This window comes from Rhinatrema bivittatum, chromosome 19 (assembly GCF_901001135.1).
Source record: "Rhinatrema bivittatum chromosome 19, aRhiBiv1.1, whole genome shotgun sequence".
Lineage (NCBI taxonomy): Eukaryota > Metazoa > Chordata > Amphibia > Gymnophiona > Rhinatrematidae > Rhinatrema > Rhinatrema bivittatum.
The window spans coordinates 7,487,472-7,513,839 of NC_042633.1; the positions used below are offsets into that span (position 1 = coordinate 7,487,472).

Sequence of the window (26,368 nt, forward strand, 5' to 3'; positions counted from 1 at the left end):
CAGGAAGAAAACAAGAATTAGACGCCACGGTCTTTTTCAAAACTTTATTGAAGTGGAGACGTATATATTGGGCATTAAGAATATATAATTCTCCACTTCAATAAAGTTTTGAAAAAGACCGTGGCGTCTAATCCTCATTTTATAACATATGCACATGATATAAAATAGTCTTGCCATATGCACATGTGCACCAAATTTTAAGTGTGTGCGTGTGTGTGTGTGTGTGTGGGGGGGGGGGGGGGCACACGCATGTGTGTGCAAATCCCGGTTACATAAGATCATAAGATATTAGGGGTGTGCATTCGGATTGACCGCATTAGTAAAATGCAACTCATATTTTTTTTTTACTTAAAAAATTGATTCGACATAAACGATCGGATTTCCCACATATCGAACATAGATATGTTCGATATGTGGGAAATCGCGATTGTTGAGCCAAAATAAAAATATAAACCCCCTCACCCTCCTTAATCCCCCCCCCCCCCCCCCGACTTACCACAACTCCCTGGTGATGGAGCGAGGAGTGAGGACGCCATTTCTGCAATCCTTGGCGAGAAGCATGTGACGTCGGCGGCACGTCGAGTGACGCCGGCGTCACGTGATTCCCGGCTCGTTCGCGCCGGACGGCTCGTTCGGCCCAAAAAGAACTTTTGGCCAGCTTGGGGGGGCCTCCTGACCCCCCCAAGCTGGCCAAAAGTTCTTTTTGGGCCGAACGAGCCGTCCGGCGCGAACGAGCCGGGAATCACGTGGCGCCGCGTCACTCAGACGCGACGTCACGTGATTCCCGGCAAGTTCGCGCCGGACGGCTCGTTCGGCGCGAACAAGCCGGGAATCACGTGACGCCGACGTCACGTGATTCCCGGCAAGTTCGCGCCGGACGGCTCGTTCGGCCCAAAAAGAACTTTTGGCCAGCTTGAGGGGGTCAGGAGGCCCCCCCAAGCTGGCCAAAAGTTCTTTTTGGGCCGAACGAGCCGTCCGGCGCGAACTTGCCGGGAATCACGTGACGTCGCGTCTGAGTGACGCGGTGCCACGTGATTCCCGGCTCGTTCGCGCCGGACGGCTCGTTCGGCCCAAAAATAACTTTTGGCCAGCTTGGGGGGGTCAGGAGGCCCCCCCAAGCTGGCCAAAAGTTCTTTTTGGGCCGAACGAGCCGTCCGGCGCGAACGAGCCGGGAATCACGTGACGCCGCGTCACTCGACGTGCCACCGACGTCACATGCTTCTCGCCAAGGATTGCAGAAATGACGTCCTCACTCCTCGCTCGATCACCAGGGAGTTGTGGTAAGTCTGGGGGGGGGATTAAGGAGGGTGAGGGGGTTTAATTTTTTTTTTGCACATATGTACATATACCCAACTCATTGGATTTTTTTTATGTCCATATTGGCCGCAAGTGGGACCCCCTTTCGGACATAAAAAATATGAACATAAAATTTTGCTCTGCACATCCCTATAAGATATGCCATACCTGGTCAGACCAAGTGTCCATCAAGACAGTATCCTGTTTCCAAAAGTGGCCAATCCAAGTCACAATATCCTGGCTAGTTCCCAAACATTAAAAAGATCACAAGCTACTAATGCTGGTAACAAAGAGTGGCTGATCCCTAATGATTAATAGCAGTTTATAGGGATGTGAATCGTTTTTTGACGATTTAAAATATCGTCCGATATATTTTAAATCGTCAAAAATCGTTAGGGCCACGATACAATACCAATTCCCCCGATTTATCGTCAAAAAATTGTAAATCGGGGGAAGGGGGAGGGCAGGAAAACCGGCACACTAAAACCCTCTAAAACCCACCCCCGACCCTTTAAATTAAATCCCCCACCCTCCCGAACCCCCCCCAAATGCCTTAAATTACCTGGGGGTCCAGCGACGGTCCGGAACGGCAGCGGTCCGGAACGGCTTCCTGAAATTGAATCGTGTTGTCTTCAGCTGGCGCCATTTTTCAAAATGGCGGCGCAAAATGGCGGCGGCCATAGGCCAACACGATTCGACTGCAGGAGGTCGTTCCGGACCCCCGCTGGACTTTTGGCAAGTCTTGTGGGGGTCAGGAGGCCCCTCCAAGCTGGCCAAAAGTCCCTGGGGGTCCAGCGGGGGTCCGGAAAACGATCTCCTGCCGCGAATCGTTTTCCATACGGAAAATGGCGCCGGCAGGAGATCGACTGCAGGAGGTCGTTCAGCGGGGGTTCCGGACCCCCGCTGGACCCCCAGGGACTTTTGGCCAGCTTGGGGGGGCCTCCTGACCCCCACAAGACTTGCCAAAAGTCCAGCGGGGGTCCGGAACGACCTCCTGCAGTCGAATCGTGTTGGTCTATGGCCGCCGCCATTTTGCGCCGCCATTTTGAAAAATGGCGCCGGCTGAAGACAACACGATTCAATTGCAGGAGGCCGTTCCGGACCGCCGCTGGACCCCCAGGTAATTTAAGGCATTTGGGGGGGGGTTCGGGAGGGTGGGGGATTTAATTTAAAGGGTCGGGGGTGGGTTTTAGGGGGTTTTAGTGTGCCAGCTCACGATTTTCACGATTTTCACGATACTTTAAACACCCAAACGGCAACAATACGATTCCCTCCCCCTCCCAGCCGAAATCGATCGTTAAGATGATCGAGGACACGATTCACATCTCTAGCAGTTTATGGGATTCTCTTCCAGGAACTTGTCCAAAGCATTTTAAACCCAGCTACACTAAATGCCTTAACCACTACTGTATACATCAGGGGATTTTAACATGGCATGCGCTGACACTATTGCCAGTTAAACCAGTTTATCCCCAGTTCACCCAATTAAAGGGTAAGTCTTCCAAGTTTAATAGTCTTCACTCTCCCCAGTTAACCCCGACCATTAAAACCCCGCGGATCTGCCTATTATTCTTTATATTATAATTTACCCCTCCTCCGTAGCAGAAGTAAACTTACAGGGCAGGGGATCTGAGCGTGTGCCCAGCCACGTAAGTATTTATGCGAACATCTCTGATTCATGCTCCAAAACACCCATTCCCTACCCAGACCACGCCCACTAGGGGTGTGCATTCATTTGCCACGTATTGGCAATCCGCAACATATATGCCATATTCGTTGTATTTGTGGGGGTCACAAAACGTATGGCGAACCCCTGCGAATACAATGCATCACTAACGAATAAACCCCCATCCTCCTGACCCCCCCCCCAAACTTGCCAAATGTCCCTGGTGCTCCAGCGTCCAAAATGGTGCCGATAGCCTTTGCCCTTACAATGTCTGATTCATGCTCCAAAACACCCATTCCCTACCCAGACCATGCCCACGTGCTGCCCTTTTTGGAAAACTTTGATGCGTGCATTCCTGGAGATTCACACGCCAAACCCCCCTGGTTTAATAGCCTGCACTCCCCCCAGTTTCCTCAGTCCCTTTAAACCCATGAGAAATGGCTATTTTTGTTATTTGTAAGTTAAACCTCTTCCATAGCAGAAGTAAAATTACACAGCATGGGACCTGGGTGTGCAAGCAGGTGTGTAAGTATTGACATGCACACTTTTTGGATCTGCCCCGGAGCACACATGCCCCGCCCAGACCACGCCCACCCCTTTTTTGAATCTCTGTGAGATGTGCGCGCAGCCCAAGATAAGTGTGCATTTCGGAGCTTTGAAGATAATTTCAGCACGCATCGGGCTCTTCAAATTCACTTTTAATTATTTATCCTCCTAAGTGGAGGGAAGAGAATGGGCGTCACGGGGAGAGGTGAGTTAGCCAGATAAGTTATCCAGCTAACACTTGTCCCTCCATAGAGGTGTCCTAAAGCTAGCCAGATATATTCAGCTGGGTGGTAGGCTACGTTAGCCAGATAAGTTAGCTGACACCTATTGAAACTTCAGTGGGAAATAATTACACTTGAACCTAGCACTCTCGTCCATATCCCCCCGCACACTTGTGAGTCTGCATTCATCCTCTTTCATTTGCTAGCGGATTTTAAAAATGCTACACGCGCCAAAGCCGGGAGATATGTGTGTGACTTGGTCTGGCGTGCAACGCGCAGATTTAAAAAACCACGCAAGTATGCGTGTATCTCCTGGTATGCACACAAATGAAAAAGATCAAGAAAGGGGTGGAGCATGGGCAGGCCGAGTCTTTAATATGAAGTCTGTGAGTAAGTATTTATGTGCTCGAGCACGTGCCGGGGTCCCCTACTGCGTAACTTTACTTCTGCTAGGAATGGCGTATAAGTAAGACAATAACAAAAACTTAGTGGGGTTGTAAGGCTTGGGGCTAATAGGGTAAACGTGAGGAAGTTCGCTAGGGGGTTTAGGAAGTCCTCTCCTTTACTGGGAAAGAACTGGGGAGGCAGATATTTGTGACAGCGCATGAATGTACTAAAATCCCCCCACTTACGTGATCGAGGCAGCATTTGTGCACACATGCACACGTCAATATAAAGTCATGTGCACATGTATGCGCATATAGCTGATTTTATGACAGGTTCACATATACACGCATATGCGTATGTATGTTATAAAATTGCCGTGTCCATGTGGGCGAGCTGGCAAACATGTGCACATGTACGCGGGTCTTAATATTCATCTCATAGCCTTCCAGGCCCCTTTACTCTACCAGTTGTTGCCTCTGTCTTTTCCAGGGATGTGCAGCTTTGCATAGTATGCGTGACAGATGATGAACAGCGCTCCCTGGTGGCTTCCAGTGTATCCATGCACCCTGTGCAGACCCCTCCTCCTCCACCAGACAATCTTCACCATGCATATTATAGATATAGATTGCTTTTTAGCTTCCAGGACCTCATAGGTCTCCTCTGAGATCACATCATAAATACATACAATACAATATAATTCTTGTTGGGAAATGTAATTTTTAAGATTGCAATATATATGTTGGAAGATGTCTGTCTATTAGCACCTGCTCAGAATTGAAAATTCCAGCAAAACTTTTGCCCATTGAACTGATCTAGATAGAACCACCATACCCTCGAATACCAACCCTCCATCCTACAAGAAGTGCTCATTACAGGGTGGAATTCATAGCACTCACCGGTTTGGTTACTAAACTCATCTTCAGAGCAGGGGACGCAGTCAAAGCAGCAGGCAGGTTGCCCATCCAGAATGGCCTTCCGGAACCCAGGACCACAGCTCTCACTGCAGATAGAGACGGGAGCCTTAATGGAGAGAAGTGTGAAGGGGAACAGAGCACATTTATCTATTAATAATGAACCAAGGGACTCTTTTTCAGACAAAAAATGTTTTTATTTATTTACTACTATATATATCCTGTCTATTGCAAAACAATTGTACTAGGTGGGTTGCAACATCTTAAAATCAAACAATCTTAAAATACAGCAGATAAGAACCGCTGTGATCTTATCTTGGATGACGGTATATAAAACACCTAAAGAAACAAATATATAAATAAATACATATATATATAATTCAAATATATAAAAATCTACAACAAACCTTTTATCATGCTAGCCATCAATGAGAACACACTTATTCCAGGTTAAAAAGTTGCTTAAATAAATGAGCTTTTAAATATTTTCTAAAAAGACAAAATTTGTCAATTGTACGCAATTTCTCTGGCAAGAAGTTCCATAGCTTAGGCCCCATCACAGACAAACTTCTAGATCTTGACATATTTAATTTTACTTCCTTTGCTGGAGGGATTACCAGCAGCTTCCTAACACTGGACTGCAAAGAACGAGCAGGAATGTAGCATTTCAAAAGATTTGTTAAATAAGGCCAGGATTCATCATTCTGCAAAAACAGGGGGCAGGAGGGTGAGGGGAGGGGGGGGGGGGGGGCGGGCCTGCGAAAGCCCACAGCCTTAGCACCACGGCTGTTCGCTGGCTGCCAGCTTTCACACCAAATAGCACCACCGTGAAAGCTGCTATTCGGCGCTACTGCCAATGATAATGTTAGTAACATTATCGCCGGCAGCAAAGACACCACCAACTTCACCCCCTCCCCGCCCCAACTCCTCCCCTCCCTCTAATTTGCATTCTATCGCATGCGAAAAGGCCCTTTTTGCATGCAAAAGAGGCTTATCGCATGAGATACGGCTGTATAGCGTGCAATAAGCCTCTGATAAATGACCCCCTAAGATGGTCCGTCAAATTTCAATGCTTTAAAAACTAAAATCAACATCTTGAAATTGATAAGATATTTCATTGGCAACCAATACAGGTCTTGGAGGTGTGGAGAAATATTCTCCCACTGTCGGCAATTTACTGTTGGAGAGAGTGGAATAGAAGCTTTTGCATAAATAAATAAATAAATAAATATTAGCCACATTGCAGAATTTTAAAGGACCTAAAGTGCCCTTAGAGAAGCTGCTGGCAGTCTCACAACAAAGAATCGCAGTTATCTACTAGGGATGTGAATCGTTTTCCATATCGTCTTAACGATAGAAATCGTGTGGCAGGGCAAGAAAATCGTGTTAGGCACGATTTTTTAGTTAAAAAATCGTTAAAAATCGTTTTTTCCGATTAGTGCGCACTAACGGGAGTTAGTGCGCACTAACGGAGAGTTAGTGCGCTCTAACTGAAAATGATACAATTTGACACTTTTTAGGTCAGTTAAGGTCAGTTTAGGAATGAATATGTATTCCTATTGGCTGCCCTCTTATTTATTCATGTTACCAAGCTTCCCACTGACAGTATATGGGGGATGGGAAATGGAAACAGTTGGTAGCTTGACAAAACAAGTAATGTGATCAGTCAATGTGACTAGAACTTGTGCCCTAACCCTGATACCAGGGGTATTGTGAACTTCCTGCACACAGTGCCCTATTCCTGATACCGGGGGTGTTGGGATCTTCTTGCACACATCCCGGTATCAGGGATAGGGCACTGCATGCAGGAAGATCACAACACCCCTGGTATTAGGGATAGGGCACTGCATGCAGGAAGATCACAACACCCCTGGTATCAGGGATAGGGCACTGTGTGCAGGAAGATCACCCCGGAGGAGTGAGGGTCAGGCAGCTCCCCCCTGTCTGTGAAGCCAGCCTCTCACTAGTAATGCAGGGAGGGAGCTGTCTCAGACTTCACCATCCTCCCCCCCCCCCCCCCTCACCCACACACCATTCACTAGCTGGGACATGGGGGAAGTCAGGAGTGAGGGTCAGGCAGCTCCCCCCTGTCTGTGAAGCCAGCCTCTCACTAGTAATGCAGGGAGGGAGCTGTCTCAGACTTCACCATCCTCTCCCCCCCCCCCTCACCCACACACCATTCACTAGCTGGGACATGGGGGAAGTCAGGAGTGAGGGTCAGGCAGCTCCCCCCTGTCTGTGAAGCCAGCCTCTCACTAGTAATGCAGGGAGGGAGCTGTCTCAGACTTCACCATCCTCCCCCCCCCCCTCACCCACACACCATTCACTAGCTGGGACATGGGGGAAGTCAGGAGTGAGGGTCAGGCAGCTCCCCCCTGTCTGTGAAGCCAGCCTCTCACTAGTAATGCAGGGAGGGAGCTGTCTCAGACTTCACCATCCTCCCCCCCCCCCCTCACCCACACACCATTCACTAGCTGGGACATGGGGGAAGTCAGGAGTGAGGGTCAGGCAGCTCCCCCCTGTCTGTGAAGCCAGCCTCTCACTAGTAATGCAGGGAGGGAGCTGTCTCAGACTTCACCATCCTCTCCCCCCCCCTCACCCACACACCATTCACTAGCTGGGACATGGGGGAAGTCAGGAGTGAGGGTCAGACAGCTCCCCCCTGTCTGTGAAGCCAGCCTCTCACTAGTAATGCAGGGAGGGAGCTGTCTCAGACTTCACCATCCTCCCCCCCCCCCTCACCCACACACCATTCGCTAGCTGGGACATGGGGGAAGTCAGGAGTGAGGGTCAGGCAGCTCCCCCCTGTCTGTGAAGCCAGCCTCTCACTAGTAATGCAGGGAGGGAGCTGTCTCAGACTTCACCATCCTCCCCCCCCCTCACCCACACACCATTCACTAGCTGGGACATGGGGGAAGTCAGGAGTGAGGGTCAGGCAGCTCCCCCCTGTCTGTGAAGCCAGCCTCTCACTAGTAATGCAGGGAGGGAGCTGTCTCAGACTTCACCATCCTCCCCCCCCCCCTCACCCACACACCATTCACTAGCTGGGACATGGGGGAAGTCAGGAGTGAGGGTCAGGCAGCTCCCCCCTGTCTGTGAAGCCAGCCTCTCACTAGTAATGCAGGGAGGGAGCTGTCTCAGACTTCACCATCCTCTCCCCCCCCCCTCACCCACACACCATTCACTAGCTGGGACATGGGGGAAGTCAGGAGTGAGGGTCAGGCAGCTCCCCCCTGTCTGTGAAGCCAGCCTCTCACTAGTAATGCAGGGAGGGAGCTGTCTCAGACTTCACCATCCTCCCCCCCCCCTCACCCACACACCATTCACTAGCTGGGACATGGGGGAAGTCAGGAGTGAGGGTCAGGCAGCTCCCCCCTGTCTGTGAAGCCAGCCTCTCACTAGTAATGCAGGGAGGGAGCTGTCTCAGACTTCACCATCCTCCCCCCCCCCCTCACCCACACACCATTCACTAGCTGGGACATGGGGGAAGTCAGGAGTGAGGGTCAGGCAGCTCCCCCCTGTCTGTGAAGCCAGCCTCTCACTAGTAATGCAGGGAGGGAGCTGTCTCAGACTGGTATCAGGGTTAGGGCACTGTGTGCAGGAAGATCACAACACCCCTGGTGCCAGGGTTAGGGCACTGTGTGCAGGAAAATCACTTAAAATCTACACTTACCAACAATCAATTACATATATTTGAACTGTGTACAGTTCCAGCCAGGACCACCTTTCTAAAATGCACAGTGATTGGCAAATTCAACATGCACTAGCATTTCAGGTGCCTGCTAACAAAAATAATAAACAAACAAGTTCTAGTCACGTGAGTGCTGATCATTACATTACTTTTTTTGTCAAGCTTCCAACTGTTTCCATTTCACATCCCCCCAACCATTACCTCAGTGTTAGCCTTGGTAACATCAATAGATAAGAGCACAGCCAGCCAATAGGAATACATATTCATTCCTAAGTGACCTTTACTGACCTGGGAAGTGTGAACACTTTGTTTCATTTTCTGTTGGTGTTCGTTAGTTTCCAGTTCCATTTCCCATCCCCCCAACCATCACCTCAGTGGTAACCTTGGTAACATCAATAGATAAGAGGGCAGCCAGCCAATAGGAACACATATTCATTCCTAACTGACCTTCAGTGACCTGGAAAGTGTTTATTTGTATCATTTTCAGTTAGTGCGCACTAAATCGAGTTAGTGCGCACTAACTCCCGTTAGTGCGCACTAACACGATTTAACGATTTTTAACGATAAATCGTTAGAATTTCTATTGTATCGTGTTCTATAACGATTTAAGACGATATTAACATTATCGGACGATAATTTTAATCGTTGAAAAACGATTCACATCCCTATTATCTACTATTGATAGTGCAAGTGCTTGAACACTGTGAGAAAATCATGCTTACAAGAACAAATTTAAGATGTCGCGATAATCTAAGCTTGGAGTATCCTGATTTTAAAACTTTTTGAAAATGATTCTTAGACGAAAGTTTAGCATCAATTATGCATCCTAAATTCCGTACTGAATATTTACATGGAATTGTTTCACCTAAAATTCCAAGCCCATGTAAGTTATTTTTAATTAGGAAGAATGGTGCATAAGAGATGAAAGAGATGAAAAAAATGAATGGGAAATTTAAAAGACAGGAAGAATGCTTTGAAAATAAACATGGATGCTAAAAAGTGTGAAATTATTCATTTGATGCAGAAATCTTCACAAGCTACATATCACTGTCTCTTTGCATGACACACAAAGCGACACCAGAACCTTTCTGACACAGCTAACCTGCCTGAATTCCAGCTCTGTGTAGCTCCCTACGTCCATCTTGGGAGTCTGTCCATGATCCTGGTGAGTGACTCTGTTCTGCTGTCACCAGGAGCACCCTCCCTCCCCATCCTGGTGGGACTAGAGGACCCACCCACTTTGCCACATCATCACCTGGCCTCTGAGATAAGGGTGGAGAGCGACACTGGAGGTGCCACATGCTGGGGTATTGTATGCTGAAGGAGCATGACAAAGCAGCGCACCCCTTCATACGCCCCTTCGCGTGCACTTTGTGAGCCCTATGTGATCCTTATTGATTTGCAGATATCTATGTTTAATGGTTTTTCATTTCATCATGGTGTCAGAAAACATCAAAGTTATCAGTAGAAATGGAAGGTACAGACAGCTCTCCGCGTAATTTAAGTCATAATTTTTACATGCAAAGAGGTTTTGACACCTATTACTCCTATGCAGCATACTATTATTCCTTCCTATTTACTGTAATTGATAATTCTGATAAACACTCAGTTTTTGACTAAAAAAGTTATTTTAATTAACGATATTCTAAAAGATCAGAAGCTTTCTTGTGTATGTCTTACCAAAACATGGTTTAGAGATTCAGATAATGTGCTTATCAATCAGATTTTGACCCCTGATTATTCTTGTTTATCCCTACCTACACCTGGAAGAAGAGGTGGAGGATTAATGATTACATATCATAATGATTTGAATTTTAGAAAGATTGATGTGTCGATTGTCTGTCCTTTTGAGGTATTGTTGGTCATATCTAATAAGGTAAATATCTGTTTAGTTTATTGCCTTCCAGGGTTGCTTCAGCATAATACATCACCGTTAATTTAATTGCTTTCTGATCTGAATCTTGACTTGTCCTCAGCTATAGTTATGGGTGACTTTAATCTTCATGGGGATATTGTTCTGTTGCCTCCTGCCTGTGAGATTCTCCTGACTACTCTGCTGGCTCATGGTGGGAACATTTACGACAGTAAGATTTTTAAAAAGAGTTTGAAAACATGGCTTTTTAATCCAACTTTTAAGGATAGTATAATTAAATACTGATTGTTACAAGTAAGATGGTGGGATAACATCAAACAGGCAAAGATTACATTTACCAGAATGGTCAAGATAGCTTTTCTTGCAGTTTATATTTTATTGTGTTATGTATATTATTGTAGTGCATATTCTTTTTTATTTTATGGTGTGTTGTACTTAACAGTGGCTTTTATTTTTTAATGTTTTTTTATTTCATAATTGTATTATATAGAAGTTATGTTATATTATGAATGTATTATTGTAAATTGCCATGATCCTTGGAATGGCAGTCAATAAATATTTTAATAAATAAATAAATAGAACAGTACAGGCCATGCACCATTTTTTGGGCATTTTATTGATCCTTCCTTGAATTGTCTCCAGCTTTTGATGGTGTAGTTTCCAAAATTCATCCAATACTCAACATGGGATTACACCAGAGATATGTACAGTACAGAGGTATAATTACTACATTTCTTCCAGTAGTAATACCTCTCTTTAGTTACCAAAGTATACTATGAACATGTTGACTACTACTAACTTTTAATATGTCTTTTCATAGAAGCCTTCCCAAAATAAAGACTGGCATACTCCTGGAATATGGAGTGGTGACTATTTATGAGCTAAAGATCCCAGACATCTTTTAATTAATGAAAAATAAATCAGAGTCGGATTCAAAGCAATGTGAACCTGAATTTGATTGAACATGTCCATCCAAGTCAAATACTCAATTGGATTTCACTCAGATTAAAGAAGGTTCCTCCCATCATTACCTCTGAGCATCCTATCAATCTGTTTTCTGTGAAGATAGAGAAGTGTAACCTAACCTGTGTATAGTCGTCATGCCACACAATCGCACTGGTGTTGATCTTGATGTCCTGGCCACTGGCTGCTCTAGAATCATAGTAGCCAATGTTTACATAGGTGAAGGAGTCACTTGAAGATAGGTGCCAGTTCAGAATGTCATAGGAAGCTGGCAGGTTGCCTTTTTGGTCAAAGAAAATCTCCCGGCCCATGGTGTTCTGGAAACGCACCTTCCATATGTAATGCAGAAGCTGTATCGAAAAAACATGAGAACAAAAGAAATTGCCATATAAGGGTCCATCAAGCCCAGCATCATGTTTCAAACAGAGACCAAACCAGGCCACAAGAACCTGGCAATTATCCAAACACCAAGTAGATCCCATGCTACTGATGCAATTAATAGCAGTGGCTATTCCCTAAGTAAACTTGATTAATAGCAGTTAATAGACTTTTCCTCCAAGAACTTATCCAAACCTTGTTTGAATCCAGCTACACTAACTGCACTAACCACATTCTCTGGCAACAAATTAAAGAGCTTAATTGTGCGTTGAGTGAAAAAGAGTTTTCTCTGATTAGTCTTAAATGTGCTATTTACTAACTTCATGGAATGCCCCCTAGTCCTTCTATTATCCGTAAGTGTAAATAACCGATTCACATCTACTTATTCAAGACCTCTCATGATCTTAAAGACCTCTATCATATCCCCCCTCAGCCATCTCTTCTCTAAGCTGTACAGCCCTAACCTCTTAAGAACATAAGAACAAAAGAATTGCCATGCTGGGACAGACCAAGGGTCCATCAAGCCCAGCATCCTGTTTCCAACAGAGGCCAAAAACCAGGCCACAAGAACCTGGCAATTACCCAAACACTAAGAAGAACCCATGCTACTGATGCAATTAATAGCAGTGGCTATTCCCTAAGTATAATTGATTAATAGCCATTAATGGACTTCTCCTCCAAGAACTTATCCAAACCTTTTTTGAACCCAGCTACACTAACTGCACTAACTACCTTCTCTGGCAACAAATTCCAGAGCTTTATTGTGCGTTGAGTGAAAAAGAATTTTCTCCGATTAGTCTTAAATGTGTTACTTGCTAACTTCATGGAATGCCCCCTAGTCCTTCTATTATTCGAAAGTGTAAATAACCGAGTCACATCTACTCGTTCAAGACCTCTCATGATCTTAAAGACCTCTATCATATCCCCCCTCAGCCGTCTCTTCTCCAAGCTGAACAGCCCTAACCTCTTCAGCCTTTCCTCATAGGGGAGCTGTTCCATCCCCTTTATCATTTTGGTTGCCCTTCTCTGTACCTTCTCCATCGCAACTATATCTTTTTTGAGATGCGGCGACCAGAATTGTACACAGTATTCAAGGTGCGGTCTCACCATGGAGCGATACAGAGGCATTATGACATTTTCCGTTCTATTAACCATTCCCTTCCTAATAATTCCTAACATTCTATTTGCTTTTTTGACTGCTGCAGCACACTGAGCCGACGATTTTAAAGTATTATCCACTATGATGCCTGGATCTTTTCCCTGGGTGGTAGCTCCTAACATGGAACCTAACATTGTGTAACTACAGCAAGGGTTATTATTCCCTATGTGCATCACCTTGCACTTGTCCACATTAAATTTCATCTGCCATTTGGATGCCCAATCTTCCAGTCTTGCAAGGTCCTCCTGTAATGTATCACAGTCTGCCTGTGATTTAACTACTCTGAATAATTTTGTATCATCCGCAAATTTGATAACCTCACTCGTCGTATTCCTTTCCAGATCATTTATATATATATTGAAAAGCACCGGTCCCAATACAGATCCCTGAGGTACTCCACTGTTTACCCTTTTCCACTAAGAATATTGACCATTTAATCCTACTCTCTGTTTCCTGTCTTTTAACTAGTTTGTAATCCACGAAAGGACATCGCCTCCTATCCCATGACTTTTTAATTTTCGTAGAAGCCTCTCATGAGGGACTTTGTCAAACGCCTTCTGAAAATCCAAATACACTACATCTACCGGTTCACCTTTATCCACATGTTTATTAACCCCTTCAGAAAAATGAAGCAGATTTGTTAGGCAAGACTTCCCTTGGGTAAATCCATGTTGACTGTGTCCCATTAAATCATGTCTTTCTATATGCTCTACAATTTTGATCTTGAGAATAATTTCCACTATTTTTCCCGGCACTGAAGTCAGGCTCACTGGTCTATAATTACCCGGATCGCCCCTGGAGCCTTTTTTAAATATTGGGGTTACATTGGCCACCCTCCAGTCTTCAGGTACAATGGATGATTTTAATGATAGGCTACAAATTTTAACTAATAGATCAGAAATTTCATTTTTTAGTTCCTTCAGAACCCTAGGATGCATACCCTCCGGTCCAGGTGATTTGCTACTCTTTAGTTTGTCAATCTGGCCTACTACATCTTCCAGGTTCACAGTGATTTCGTTCAGTTCGTCTGAGTCATCACCACTGAAAACCATCTCCAGAATTGGTATCTCCCCAACATCCTCGTTAGTAAACACGGAGGCAAAGAATTCATTTAGTCTTTCTGCAATGGCCTTATCTTCCCTAAGAGCCCCTTTAACTCCTTCAGCCTTTCCTCATAGGGGAGCTGTTCCATCCAGTTTATCAATTTGGATGCACTTCTCTGTACCTTCTCCATCGCAATTATATTTTTCTGAGATGCGGCAACCAGAATTGTACACAGTATTTAAGGTGCGGTCTCACTATGAAGTGATACATTGGCAGTTTGCCTTCATGAGGAGATTTGTACTGGTGTCTCTCATTGATTGAAACACATCACAGACCACTAAAATTGCTCCAGTTTTCAGCAGAATTCTGTAGACAGCTCAGAACAGCATGATTCTCCTGTGGCTTCTTTGTAGATATCTAGTAGCATAGAGTCCTATACATCTCATAGGTCCTGAACAAAGCAGAGTTGCTTACCTGTAACAGGAGTTCTTCAAGGACATCAGGATGTTAGTATTCACACATGGATGACAACATCAGATTGAGCCCGGCATGGAAACTTTGACAAGCACACTGAGCATGCTGCCCAGCATGCCGCCAACCACGCATCCACGCAAGGTCCCTCTTCAGTTTTATAACATGGAGTTTGCGATAAAATAAAATAACAAACCGTGAGAAAAAACAACTCTGTGTGGTAGTGGGTGGGTTTCGAGAGGACTACCATCCTGCTATCCTTGGAGAACATCTGTTACGGGTAAACAACTCTGCTTTCTCCAAGGACAAGCAGGACGGTAGTCCTCACACATGGGTGATTAAGTAGCTCCAGGTCTCTCTGAACATGGGCAGCAGAGAACAGGTGCCCACGTGCACAACAACTGGAACTGCAGCCACCATTGGAGTAGGCCTCTACCCAAAGACAGGGCCCATGGAGGGAGAGTTGGGTTTTCATGGCTGGAATAGATTACGGAGGACGGACTGTCTGAAATGACTATCTTGTCAGCCATCGCTGTCCAGGCAATAATGCGAGGCAAAAGTGTGGCAGGAACTCCAGGACTCTGCTCTGCAAATCTCATGAATGGGAACTGCATGCAAGTGAGCCACCAAGACGGACAAGGCCCAGACAGAGTAAGCTTAAATGTGGCCATCAAGTTGTAACCCCGCCTGTGCATAGCAGAAAACGATGCAATCTGCTAGCCAGTAGGATAGAGTTTGTTTGGAGACAATGACTCCTAATTGGTTTCTGTCGAAGTGTTGCACCCGTCGGCTGCAGACAGATGTGCCCTCTGTTGCTCACCTCTTGTTTCCAAGCTCCAATTTCTCTTGCCTAGATGGCCTACTCCGCCTCTAAACGCCGACCTCCCTGGCGTCCCCGGGACAGCATGGGCGATTGCGTTCGCCATTTTAAATCGGGAATCACCTAGTGGCCCGTGCGCTCTGCAGGCCACTACCAGACCTACTTTTCTAACAAGCTCTTGGTGAAAGTCATTTCCAGTGCACCCCACTCTGTGGGCTGCTACCAGATATCATCGCTGGGCATATTCTCCTCTGGACTATGTTTTTCTGTCCATTCCACGGGCAGCTTTCTGTATTGCAGTACAATAAATACCTATTTTTCTCTCTGTGCATTACTGCTGGGATCCAGCCTTTCGTGGCAAGTCCCCATAGGGCTCCTCCCTGTGGGTGGAGACTACTCTTGCTACGACTCAGGGTTCACTTTTCAAGCCAAATTAAAACAGGAAGGAGATGAAAAGCTGAATGGAGGTATGGTGGGACACTGTCCATTCCAAGTAAAAGGGAAGCGCCCTCTTGCTGGGCATACTCACCGTGGTGAGCATGAGGCCTCAAGAAAAAAAGGCAACACAATGGACTGGTTGAGATGGAACTCTGAAACCACTTTGGGTGTGTCCATAGGACCATCTTGCCATGACAAAACTTCGTATAAGGAGGGTTTGACACCAGAGCTTGCAGTTCACCTGTCCTGTGAGCTGATGTAATTGCAACCAAGAAGATCACCTTCCAGGAGAGGTACTTTAGGTCACACGAGTTGTAAGAGGACTGTGTTGAGATCCCAGGAAACTGCTGCGGGGGGGGAGGGGGGCAAGTAGGGGCCTTTAGTTATAGTAAGCCCCTCATGCATCTGCCCACTAGTGGATGGGAAGAAAGTGCACAACCATCCGAATCCCGATGGTAAGCTCCTATGACACTGAGGTAAATCATCACCTACATGGTCTGCAGACCAGACTCAGAAAGCAATAACAAATAGTCTAGTAGGGATGTGAATCGTGTCCTCGATCGTCTTAACGATCGATTTCGGCTGGGAGGGGGAGGGAATCGTATTGTTGCCGTTTGGGGGGGTAAAATATCGTGAAAAATCGTGAAAAATCGTGAAAAATCAAAAAAACGTAAAATCGCAAAACCGGCACATTAAAACCCCCTAAAACCCACCCCCGACCCTTTAAATTAAATCCCCCACCCCCAAATGACTTAAATAACCTGCGGGTCCAGCGGCGGTCCGGAACGGCAGCGGTCCGGAACGGGCTCCTGCTACTGAATCTTGTTGTCTTCAGCCGGCGCCATTTTCCAAAATGGCGCCGAAAAATGGCGGCGGCCATAGACGAACACGATTGGACGGCAGGAGGTCCTTCCGGACCCCCGCTGGACTTTTGGCAAGTCTTGTGGGGGTCAGGAGGCCCCCCCCCAAGCTGGCCAAAAGTTCCTGGAGGTCCAGCGGGGGTCAGGGAGCGATTTCCCGCCGCGAATCGTTTTCGTACGGAAAATGGCGCCGGCAGGAGATCGACTGCAGGAGGTCGTTCAGCGAGGCGCCGGAACCCTCGCTGAACGACCTCCTGCAGTCGATCTCCTGCCGGCGCCATTTTCCGTACGAAAACGATTCGCGGCGGGAAATCGCTCCCAGACCCCCGCTGGACCTCCAGGAACTTTTGGCCAGCTTGGGGGGGGCCTCCTGACCCCCACAAGACTTGCCAAAAGTCCAGCGGGGGTCCGGAAGGACCTCCTGCCGTCCAATCGTGTTCGTCTATGGCCGCCGCCATTTTTCGGCGCCATTTTGGAAAATGGCGCCGGCTGAAGACAACAAGATTCAGTAGCAGGAGCCCGTTCCGGACCGCTGCCGTTCCGGACCGCCGCTGGACCCGCAGGTTATTTAAGTCATTGGGGGGGGGGGTTCGGGAGGGTGGGGGATTTAATTTAAAGGGTCGGGGGTGGGTTTTAGGGGGTTTTAGTGTGCCGGCTCACGATTCTAACGATTTATAACGATAAATCGTTAGAATCTCTATTGTATTGTGTTCCATAACGGTTTAAGACGATATTAAAATTATCGGACGATAATTTTAATCGTCCTAAAACGATTCACATCCCTATAGTCTAGTAGTGCCGAAGGGCAGCAAGAGAATGCGTCTAGGCCATGACCCTCGCACCAGGAAGAGGACCACTTCCAATTTAGATTATAGGATTTTCTAGTAGAAAGCTTTCGTGACTCCAGAAGGATCCGAGATACTCCCTCCGACAGGCTGAGGGCCTGTACCATGATACGGTCAACATCCAGGCCATGAGGGCCATGGCCCAGAAGTTGGGGTGTTGGAGCCTGCCCTGGTCCTGGGTGATGAGGTCCAGAGCCATCCCGAGTCATATTAGGGGCGCGAAGCCATGTCCCGAAAAGTCAGGAACCAGACCTGGCGGGTCTAGCAGGAAGCAATCAGAATCATGGAGCCCTGATCCTGTCGCAGCTTCTGGAGTGTCCTGGCTATGAGTGGAAGGGGTGGATAAGTGTACAGCAGTCCCTTCCCCAGTTGATCAAGAGGGCATCTGCTATTGAACCCCTGCCTTGCCAGCCGAGGGAGCAGAAGCGGTGCACTTTCCTGTTCTCCACAGAGGAAAACAGATCTATGTCTGGGGTCCCGCAGCAGCGGAAGATGCGGTTCGCCACTTTTGACTGAGGGACCATTCGTAGGGCCAGAACATTCGACTCAAGGCAACGGCCAGAATGTTGCCAACACCCGTAAGGTACATCACCCAGAGAGTGATACCATTGTCAATGGCCCACGACAAAACCTGGACTGGCTCCTGGCAGAGAGGGAATGACCCTGTCCCTCCCTGTTTGTTCAGGTACCACATAGCCACCTGATTGTTGGTCTCAACCAGAACTATCTTGTTCACGAGGAGGTCTCAGAACACCCGCAGGGCATAGAGGATCACTTGAAGTTCCAAGAGGTTGATCTGGAACTGTGACTCCTGAACTGACCAGAGCTCTTGGGTGTGATGGCGCGGTACATGCGCTCCTCATCCTGTCTGAGAAGCATCAGTGGTGAGCATGGTGAGCATGGCCTGAGGCTGAGCACTCCAAAAAGGGAACCCTGATTCAAGTCCGGGGGGACTGTCCACCACATGATGGATAGCAGTAGCTTGACCATGACCAGGATGCGAACACGAAAATCCTGCAATGCCTGATACCAGTGAAAGCAGAGTGTCCACGGTGCCCATCACATGTGTAGCCGAGCAAATGGGGTGACATGTACCATTGCCACCATGTAGCCCAGCAGCTGGAGGAATTGATGAGCAGAGATATGTGGGCAGCCAGAGACATGCCAGGCAAGAGCAGCTAAGTTCTCTACCCTGTCTCGAGGCAAGAAAGCCCTCATCTGGATGGTGTCCAGGTGTGCCCCAATGAATTCCAGCTACCTGGATGGCTGGAGATGGGATTAGGGATAGTTGATCAGGAATCAAAGTGTCTCCAAGGTATCAATTGTCAGGTGCAAGGCACTCTGAGCCTCCTGTTGGGAGTTGCCCTTGATGAGCCAATCATTGAGGTAGCAGAAAACATGAACTCCACACCTTATAAGATGTGCCTGACAATAGCCAGACACTTGGTGAAAACCCAAGGTGCAGATGTGAAGCCAAAAGGGAGGACATGATAATGATAGTGCTGTCTATTGACCAGGAATCTTAGGTACTGCCGATTCGTCTGAAAAATGGGGATATGGCTGTACACATCTTTTAGATCAAGGGAGCAGAGCCAGTCTCCTGCTCAGAGAAGGGGAATTAGGGTACCCAGTGAGACCATTTTGAACTTCTTCTTGACCAAAAAATGGTTTAGAGCTCTCAGTTCCAAAATGGGCCTGAAGCCACCTGTCTTCTTGGTGGTTAGAAAGTACCTGGAGTAGAACCCCTTGCCCTGTTGGCTGGGCGGAATGGGCTTGACTGCCTGAGCCAAAACATAGATACAAATCCTCTTAGCCATTTTTAGGGTTGACACCACCACCACCCAGTGGACGGCTGGACCAGGTACACCGCATCTGGTTTTCTGTTGACCAGCGGTACTAAAGATGGGATGCTCCCATAGGCGGGACACAAATTCCTTGAAAATGTCATGGACTGTCACCACCACCACCTCCTTCAGGGCATCCATGAATTACAGGATCTCAAGTATTTTGTGCCTTGAGTCCTGTTCTGTTAACAATTGGAAAGGCACCGACTCAGCCATGGCCTTGACAAACCCTGCAAAAGAAAAATCCTTGGGGTGAGATCGCCATCACTCCTCCAGTGGAGAGGACTCAGAAGACAAATCTTCTTATTCCTCGGAGGAGGTTATGGAAGCCTCCCCCTCCCAGGGGTCATAGGGAAGTTCTCCCTCATTGCGACCCTCTGGGGATGCAGGGGGTCGAAGGCCCATCCGCGTGCATGGCCTGGGCCTCGAGGGCATCGGCAGGGATGCCGGGGGCATCGGGAGATCCCGAGGCTGTGAGGGCGGCATGGGGTCTTATGGCGATGGTGGGAATAGGGGCACTGAAGGAATTGGTGGAACCGACCCCGATAACCCTGGGAGAGCTGGCAGGTGAGATGGCACCATGCATCTCTGACCTGCTCCTCGGAGGAGTTGCTCACTGGTATGGGGGCTGGTGGCAGTGGCAGTAGTTTGCCCATGGGCCACGGAGGGGCTTGGGGCACCAGAGCTAGCTATGTTGGTAAAATACCGATTAGCACGTCGAGACGCTCCAGCAAGGGCGCAAGCACCAGTGGAGCAGGCTCTTGCAGAAGAGGCAGTACCCGGAAACTAGAAGCTCAAGGCCCTGCAGAGCCTGTCCGACCACCAACAGCACGTGCATCTCTAACTCCTCCTCCAAGGCCGGCGAGGAGAGCACGGCCTGAGGAGCACCTGGCAAAATCGGTACATACCCCTGTGTGAGGGGGACCGAGCCATCTACAGGTGTCGGTGGAGGCCGCTTGGAGGCATCAGTTGGGTCAGAGGGAATGGCCTCCTCCTCCCTCGACTGCTTCGTGGCAGACACCGAGGTTGATGCCTTCTCATGGTCTGGTTTGTTGGAATAAGAGGACCAATGCCGATGCTTCTTAGATCTTTCTCAATGAACACCGTGGTCCTTTCCCAATACCAATAGCGACGTCAAGGAAACAGACCGGGAACGAGATGACAGGGACAGCAGATGGTCCCCTGCACAGATCTCAGGACCAGGCATGATGGGGGGAGGAGAACCTGTTGAGTAGGAGCCGTGAGCTCCTTTCCAAGTGGGGTGGATGTTCCCAACACCGAGGATGGCTCCGAATGCTTGGACCCGAAAGGTTTTTCCATTTTATTCAGGCGGGACCAATGACCCTTTGGGGTCATCTGGGCACAGAGATCACAGACGCAGACATCATGAGAAGCCCCCAGGCAATGGACACAGACCTTGTGGGGTTCTGTGATGGACATGTATGGGGGGCACTGGGGGCACCAGCAGAAGCCGGTCTATGCCATTCGAAAAAAAGCACAACACGCGGTTGATGGTTGGCAGGCTCCGGGAGAGGACACTGTTGGCAATCGACCACGATGACCTGTGAAACTTACCAATCACAGGCCGAGGAGGGTGAGGGACCCTATGTGATGCGTGGAAGGCAAAAAAACACTTTCTCAAAATAGAAGCGTGAGCTCTGAAACCGAGAGGTGACACCTCCACGAAAAAGAAGAGACTGAAGAGGGACCCCACATGGACACATGGTTGGCAGCATGCTGGGCATGCTCAGCGTGCCTGTCAAAGTTTCCAGAAACTTTGACAAAAGTTTTCCGTGCCGTGCTCCTTCCGATGATGTCACCCATGTGTGTGGACTACCATCCTGCTTGTCTTTGGAGAACCTGGGTTCTTTGCAGACTGCAATGCCTTTTATCAGACTGTCTGGAGAAGGAACTTGTGTCTCCAAAGCTGATGTATAGTAACATCTTTAGCTAAACTTTTTATTAATGTAAGAAAGTTTATCACAACATGCGAAGAAAGAGAGAAGCCTAGAATTTTCTTAAAAGTCTGTGCATCAGTTCAACACAAAGAAGGAAACGTTTTTGGAAAACATAATTGAGTCCATTTTGAAAGCACTTATTTGGGGTGGATTTTCTGATTCTGCATAAGTGGATTTTCATTTACCTAAGCTCATGCACAAACTTTAGTCACATGCATTCTCTTAGCTGCGGACTAAAGAGCCATTCCATGGAGCATTTTGGAAGCATGGTAGGAAATTCCTCATGTATATTTGTTTTAAAAATGTACGGACATAGCAGGCATGCCGCTAACACACAAACTTTATAGGGACCAGCTGACACTATATACCACAGACAAAACTCTCCATTTATCATTCCATCTACAGCCAAGGCCTCTTTTTTTTTTTTTTCTTTCGATCCCTCTCCCGGCACCCCTGCCCTCCAAGCACCCCTGTCCTCCAAACCCCCACAGTGCATCTAGTATGCACACGTCCCTCATCCCCGCCATCAAACACTATCCCTTCGCACACCATCTCCCTCTTCCCAAACTCCCAATAAAGCACTATAGAAACCTCCTCCCCATCATGACTACTCCCCTCACACAATTAATAGGCCTTTCTACCTTCTTAATCCTCCTCCTAAATGCCCAATCTATTTCCAAAAAAACTCCTTAATCTACGACATACTTACTGATGACAAACCAGAAAAACTAGCCATTACCGAAACATGGCTGAAGGAAACTGACACCGCCCTCATCAATCAACTTCCAATTGACACCTATGATATATTCTCCATCCCCAGACCCCCCAAAAAAGGAGGCGGCCTTCTCCTAGCAGCCAAAAAGACCATAAAACTCTCCCACAAACCCATCCCCTCACCTCCCAAGCTAGAAATCAGCATTTTCACTGCTCCAAACCTACAAGTCTGCCTAGTTTACGCCCCCCCTTGCGCTCCTCGAAAAGAACCCCTCCGTCATAATTGAATATATATCTAAACATATAAACTGTCATTCACCCGCCATCATCCTAGGAGACTTCAACCTCCATGTTGATGCCACTCCCAATTTACCATCCTGCGAGGCCATACTAACTGCACTAGATGCGCTAGGATTCAAGCAGCTTATATCTAACCCTACTCACCGAGCAGGTCATACCCTTGACCTCATATTCACTAACACCGGAATCCAATCCAACCCTCCTACATGCTCCTCCATCCCCTGGTCTGATCACTACCGCATTGACTTCACCTGCACTATAAATAACACTCCTGCACCACCACAATCCAATAAAAAAAACATTCACTTTAGACGTAACTGCAACCAAGAAGATCTAGTAGCTGCCCTCACCACTGAACTAAACAAACTTGACTTAACTAATGCTGAAACTGCGCTTAATTCCTGGAGCCACTGTACTGACTCCATCGCTAGTAAACTTTGCCCATGCAATCTTGTATGATTGACACGGCAAAATCCAAAAAATAACCGTGGTACACTTCTGATTTAAAAGCTATGAAGCACAACCTTAGAAAATTAGAAAGAAACTGGAGAAAAAACCTCACACTACTAACCACTTTCAGATCCTTCCTCCACACCTACAGAACAGCTATTGAAAAAAGGAAAAGAGACTTCTACTCACGCAAAATCTGCAACCTCCAATTTAACCCTCACGCCCTCTTTGAAATAGTAAACAGTCTAACTAATTCCACCCCTAATTTCGCACCCTCAGACACAGACAATCAAAACAAATGTGACAACCTGGCCAAATACTTCCATAGGAAAATGATCAACATTATTTCCCTTTCCCCCACTCTCAAACATGCCATTATAAAACCAACTCTGAAAAAACCCACACTTGACCCCTCCGACCTTTCCAACTATCGTCCTATTTTGAACCTTCCCCTAATAACCAAAATATTAGAAAAGTCAGTCAATCGTCAACTTACTGAATACTTAGACGAAAATAACATTCTGTCGCAGTCGCAATATGGTTTCCGGTGACATCACAGTACTGAGACCTTACTTATCTCCCTATCTGACTACATCCTTAAAAGCCTCGACAAAGGTCTCTCTCATATTTATTTATTTATTTATTTAAAAACTTTTCTATACCATCGCTAAGTTATGTACCATCGCAACGGTTTACAAATAGGCACAAACAGGTATATTTAGGTAGGTATCGTACATTCTAACAAGTGCCAACTAAAAACGGTTACAATATCATTCATAAAGTTAAAATTTTGGGTAGTGATGGATTAGTCTGGGAAAGTTTATTGAGGTACTTTATTTCAGTCTATTTCTCTACCGTATTATGTATATATAATATTGGGATGCCATTTATTCTTAGCTGCGTTTTTCTGTATTTTTTCATTCTCTCTCTCTCCCTCTCTACCCCACTGTCTCTTTTGGAAAGGCTTGCTTAAAGAGCCATGTCTTTAAGGTTTTCTTAAAGGATTTGATGTCACTCTGTAATCTGAGTTCAGTGGGCATTGTGTTCCATAGAAAGGGCCCAGCCAGTGATAAGGCCCTTTTTCTCTTACTTGGGTTAGTTTTGCTGATTTTACTTTAGGGATTGTTAGTAGTGCCATGTTAGCCGAACGAAGGTTCCTTTGTGGGACATGGACTCTTAGAGCTGTATTTAGCCAGTCTGCTTCTTTATCATATATTAGTTTGTGTGTTGTGCATAAGTTTGTGTATTGTGCATATCCTGATTCTTTTTGATATCTCCTCAGCCTTCGACACAGTCAACCACAAAATACTAATAGAACGCCTTACCGACATTGGCATCACAGATACAGCTCTCCATTGGCTTCAATCCTACCTACAGGACAGACAGTACAGTGTCCAATTAGGTAACCACACCTCCAAACCCATCCCCCTTACACAAGGCGTCCCTCAAGGCTCCTCTCTCTTCCACTCTCTTTAATATACATCTCCTGCCCCTTTGTAACCTTCTATCCAAACTCGGCCTCCCACACTTAATCTACGCGGATGATGTGCAAATTCTCATACCTGTACATGACACTCTGCATAAAGCCATTGAAACCTGGAACTCCACCTTACCTATCATTAACTCTCTCTTAACAAGTAACTTCCTTGCACTCAACACTGCTAAGACAGAACTTCTCTACATTGCTCCTCAAAACATTCCCCCACCCAGACTATCAAATACCCCCCCTTCCACCACCGCTTCCAACCAACAGGTGCGTAGCCTTGGCATAAGAACATAAGAACATAAGAAATTGCCATGCTGGGTCAGACCAAGGGTCCATCAAGCCCAGCATCCTGTTTCCAACAGAGGCCAAACCAGGCCACAAGAACCTGGCAATTACCCAAACACCTAGAAGATCCCATGCTACTGATGCAATTAATAGCAGTGACTATTCCCTAAGTAAACTTGATTAATAGCAGTTAATGGACTTCTCTTCCAAGAACTTATCCAAACCTTTTTTGAACCCAGCTACACTAACTGCACTAACCACATCCTCTGGCAACAAATTCCAGAGATTTATTGTGCGTTGAGTGAAAAAGAATTTTCTCCGATTAGTCTTAAATGTGCTACTTGCTAACTTCATGGAATTACCATTGATAACTATTTTACCATTGATAACTATTTTACTTCATGGCATTACCATTGATAACTATTTTACGCTCAAAAAATTAATTAACAATACACTCAAATCCTATTACTTTAAACTTATTAATTTACTTAAAAAATGGAAACCCCTCTTACACCTCAATGACTTCCGCACTATCCTACAGGCCTTCATACTATCTAAAATCGACTACTGCAATGCCCTCCTCCTTGGACTACCCAAAAACACACTGCAACTGCTTCAACTTCTCCAAAACGCTGCCGCCTGGATATTAACCAACACCCACAAACATGACCACATCACCCCTGTACTCCAACACCAGCATTGGCTTCCAGTCTCTGCAAGGATAACCTACAAAATGCTCACACTAATTCACAAAGCCCTCTACAGCCAAAATATGCACTGGTTTAATGAACACCTTAAATTCCACAACTCTAACAGACCTACTAGACAGCAACACCAAGCAATACTGCATATCCCCTCACCCAAAGACTCTAAGCTAAGCTCCACTAAAGCTCGGGCATTATCACTAGCTGCCCCCGCTATTTGGAACAATCTCCCCCCTACACTATGACAAGAAGCATGCCCAAAATTTTTTTTAAAAGACCTGAAAACCTGCTTGTTCATTCAAGCATTTTCCGAGAAATACCCCTCCTTCCCATGACACCCTCTCCCTCTTGCACCCTTTCCCCAGTTGCAATAATGACTCTTTCGATATTAATGACTTTGTTAAGCCTCTTATGGCACATTATCTTTACTATTATCTGTAATTGTTGAAAATGTTATGCGTATCCTATAGTCCACAGTTCCTTGTTTCACTGTAAAGCACTTGTTGCTAAGTTTTGTTATATGTGAACCGATGAGATGTTCCCAAAGTTCATCGGTATATAAAAAACTTCTAAATAAAATAAACAAATAAATAAATAACCAAAACTAATAAGAGGGCATTCCTTTGCTGGACTCCAAAATGTGGTACACCATCCAATAGGACATGAGAGGTCATCAAGGACCACTTGAGATTCAGAAACACTATAAGACTTGACTGTTCAGATCAGCTTTCCATTATTTAAAAATAACAAGAGATCGCCCTCCTCCCCTACAGGACAGCAAACCTTCCATATGCAAATGACCCTATATATTTGTCATAACATTTTATGTATGCTGCAAATTGCACAAAGCAATAATGAAAATAATAATAATAATAATAATAATAATAATTCCTTATCATCCTTACCAGACCAGCCTACAGACTTGGGATATCTTAGGATATTCTCATCTACCAGCAGATGGAGACAGAGAAAGAAAGTATCATTGGCCAAGGTTTAGGGACTGTCTCTTCATTTGCTGTTGCTTATTCACAGAAACAGTATTGCAGTAATTTGCAGTC

At 46.4% G+C, this 26,368-nt stretch overlaps 1 protein-coding gene across 1 annotated transcript in view; it reads right to left on the minus strand.

Annotated features, from left to right (window-relative positions):
• LOC115081106 (extracellular calcium-sensing receptor-like) overlaps positions 1-26,368 on the minus strand; it is a 58,651-nt gene that overhangs the window by 14,995 nt on the left and 17,288 nt on the right. Inside the window, exons 3-4 of the mRNA XM_029585619.1 lie at positions 11,677-11,904; positions 5,013-5,136 (exon numbers count right to left, since the gene is read on the minus strand). Of these exons, the coding sequence (XP_029441479.1) occupies positions 5,013-5,136; positions 11,677-11,904 (352 nt within the window). The remainder of the gene's footprint in view (positions 1-5,012; positions 5,137-11,676; positions 11,905-26,368) is intronic.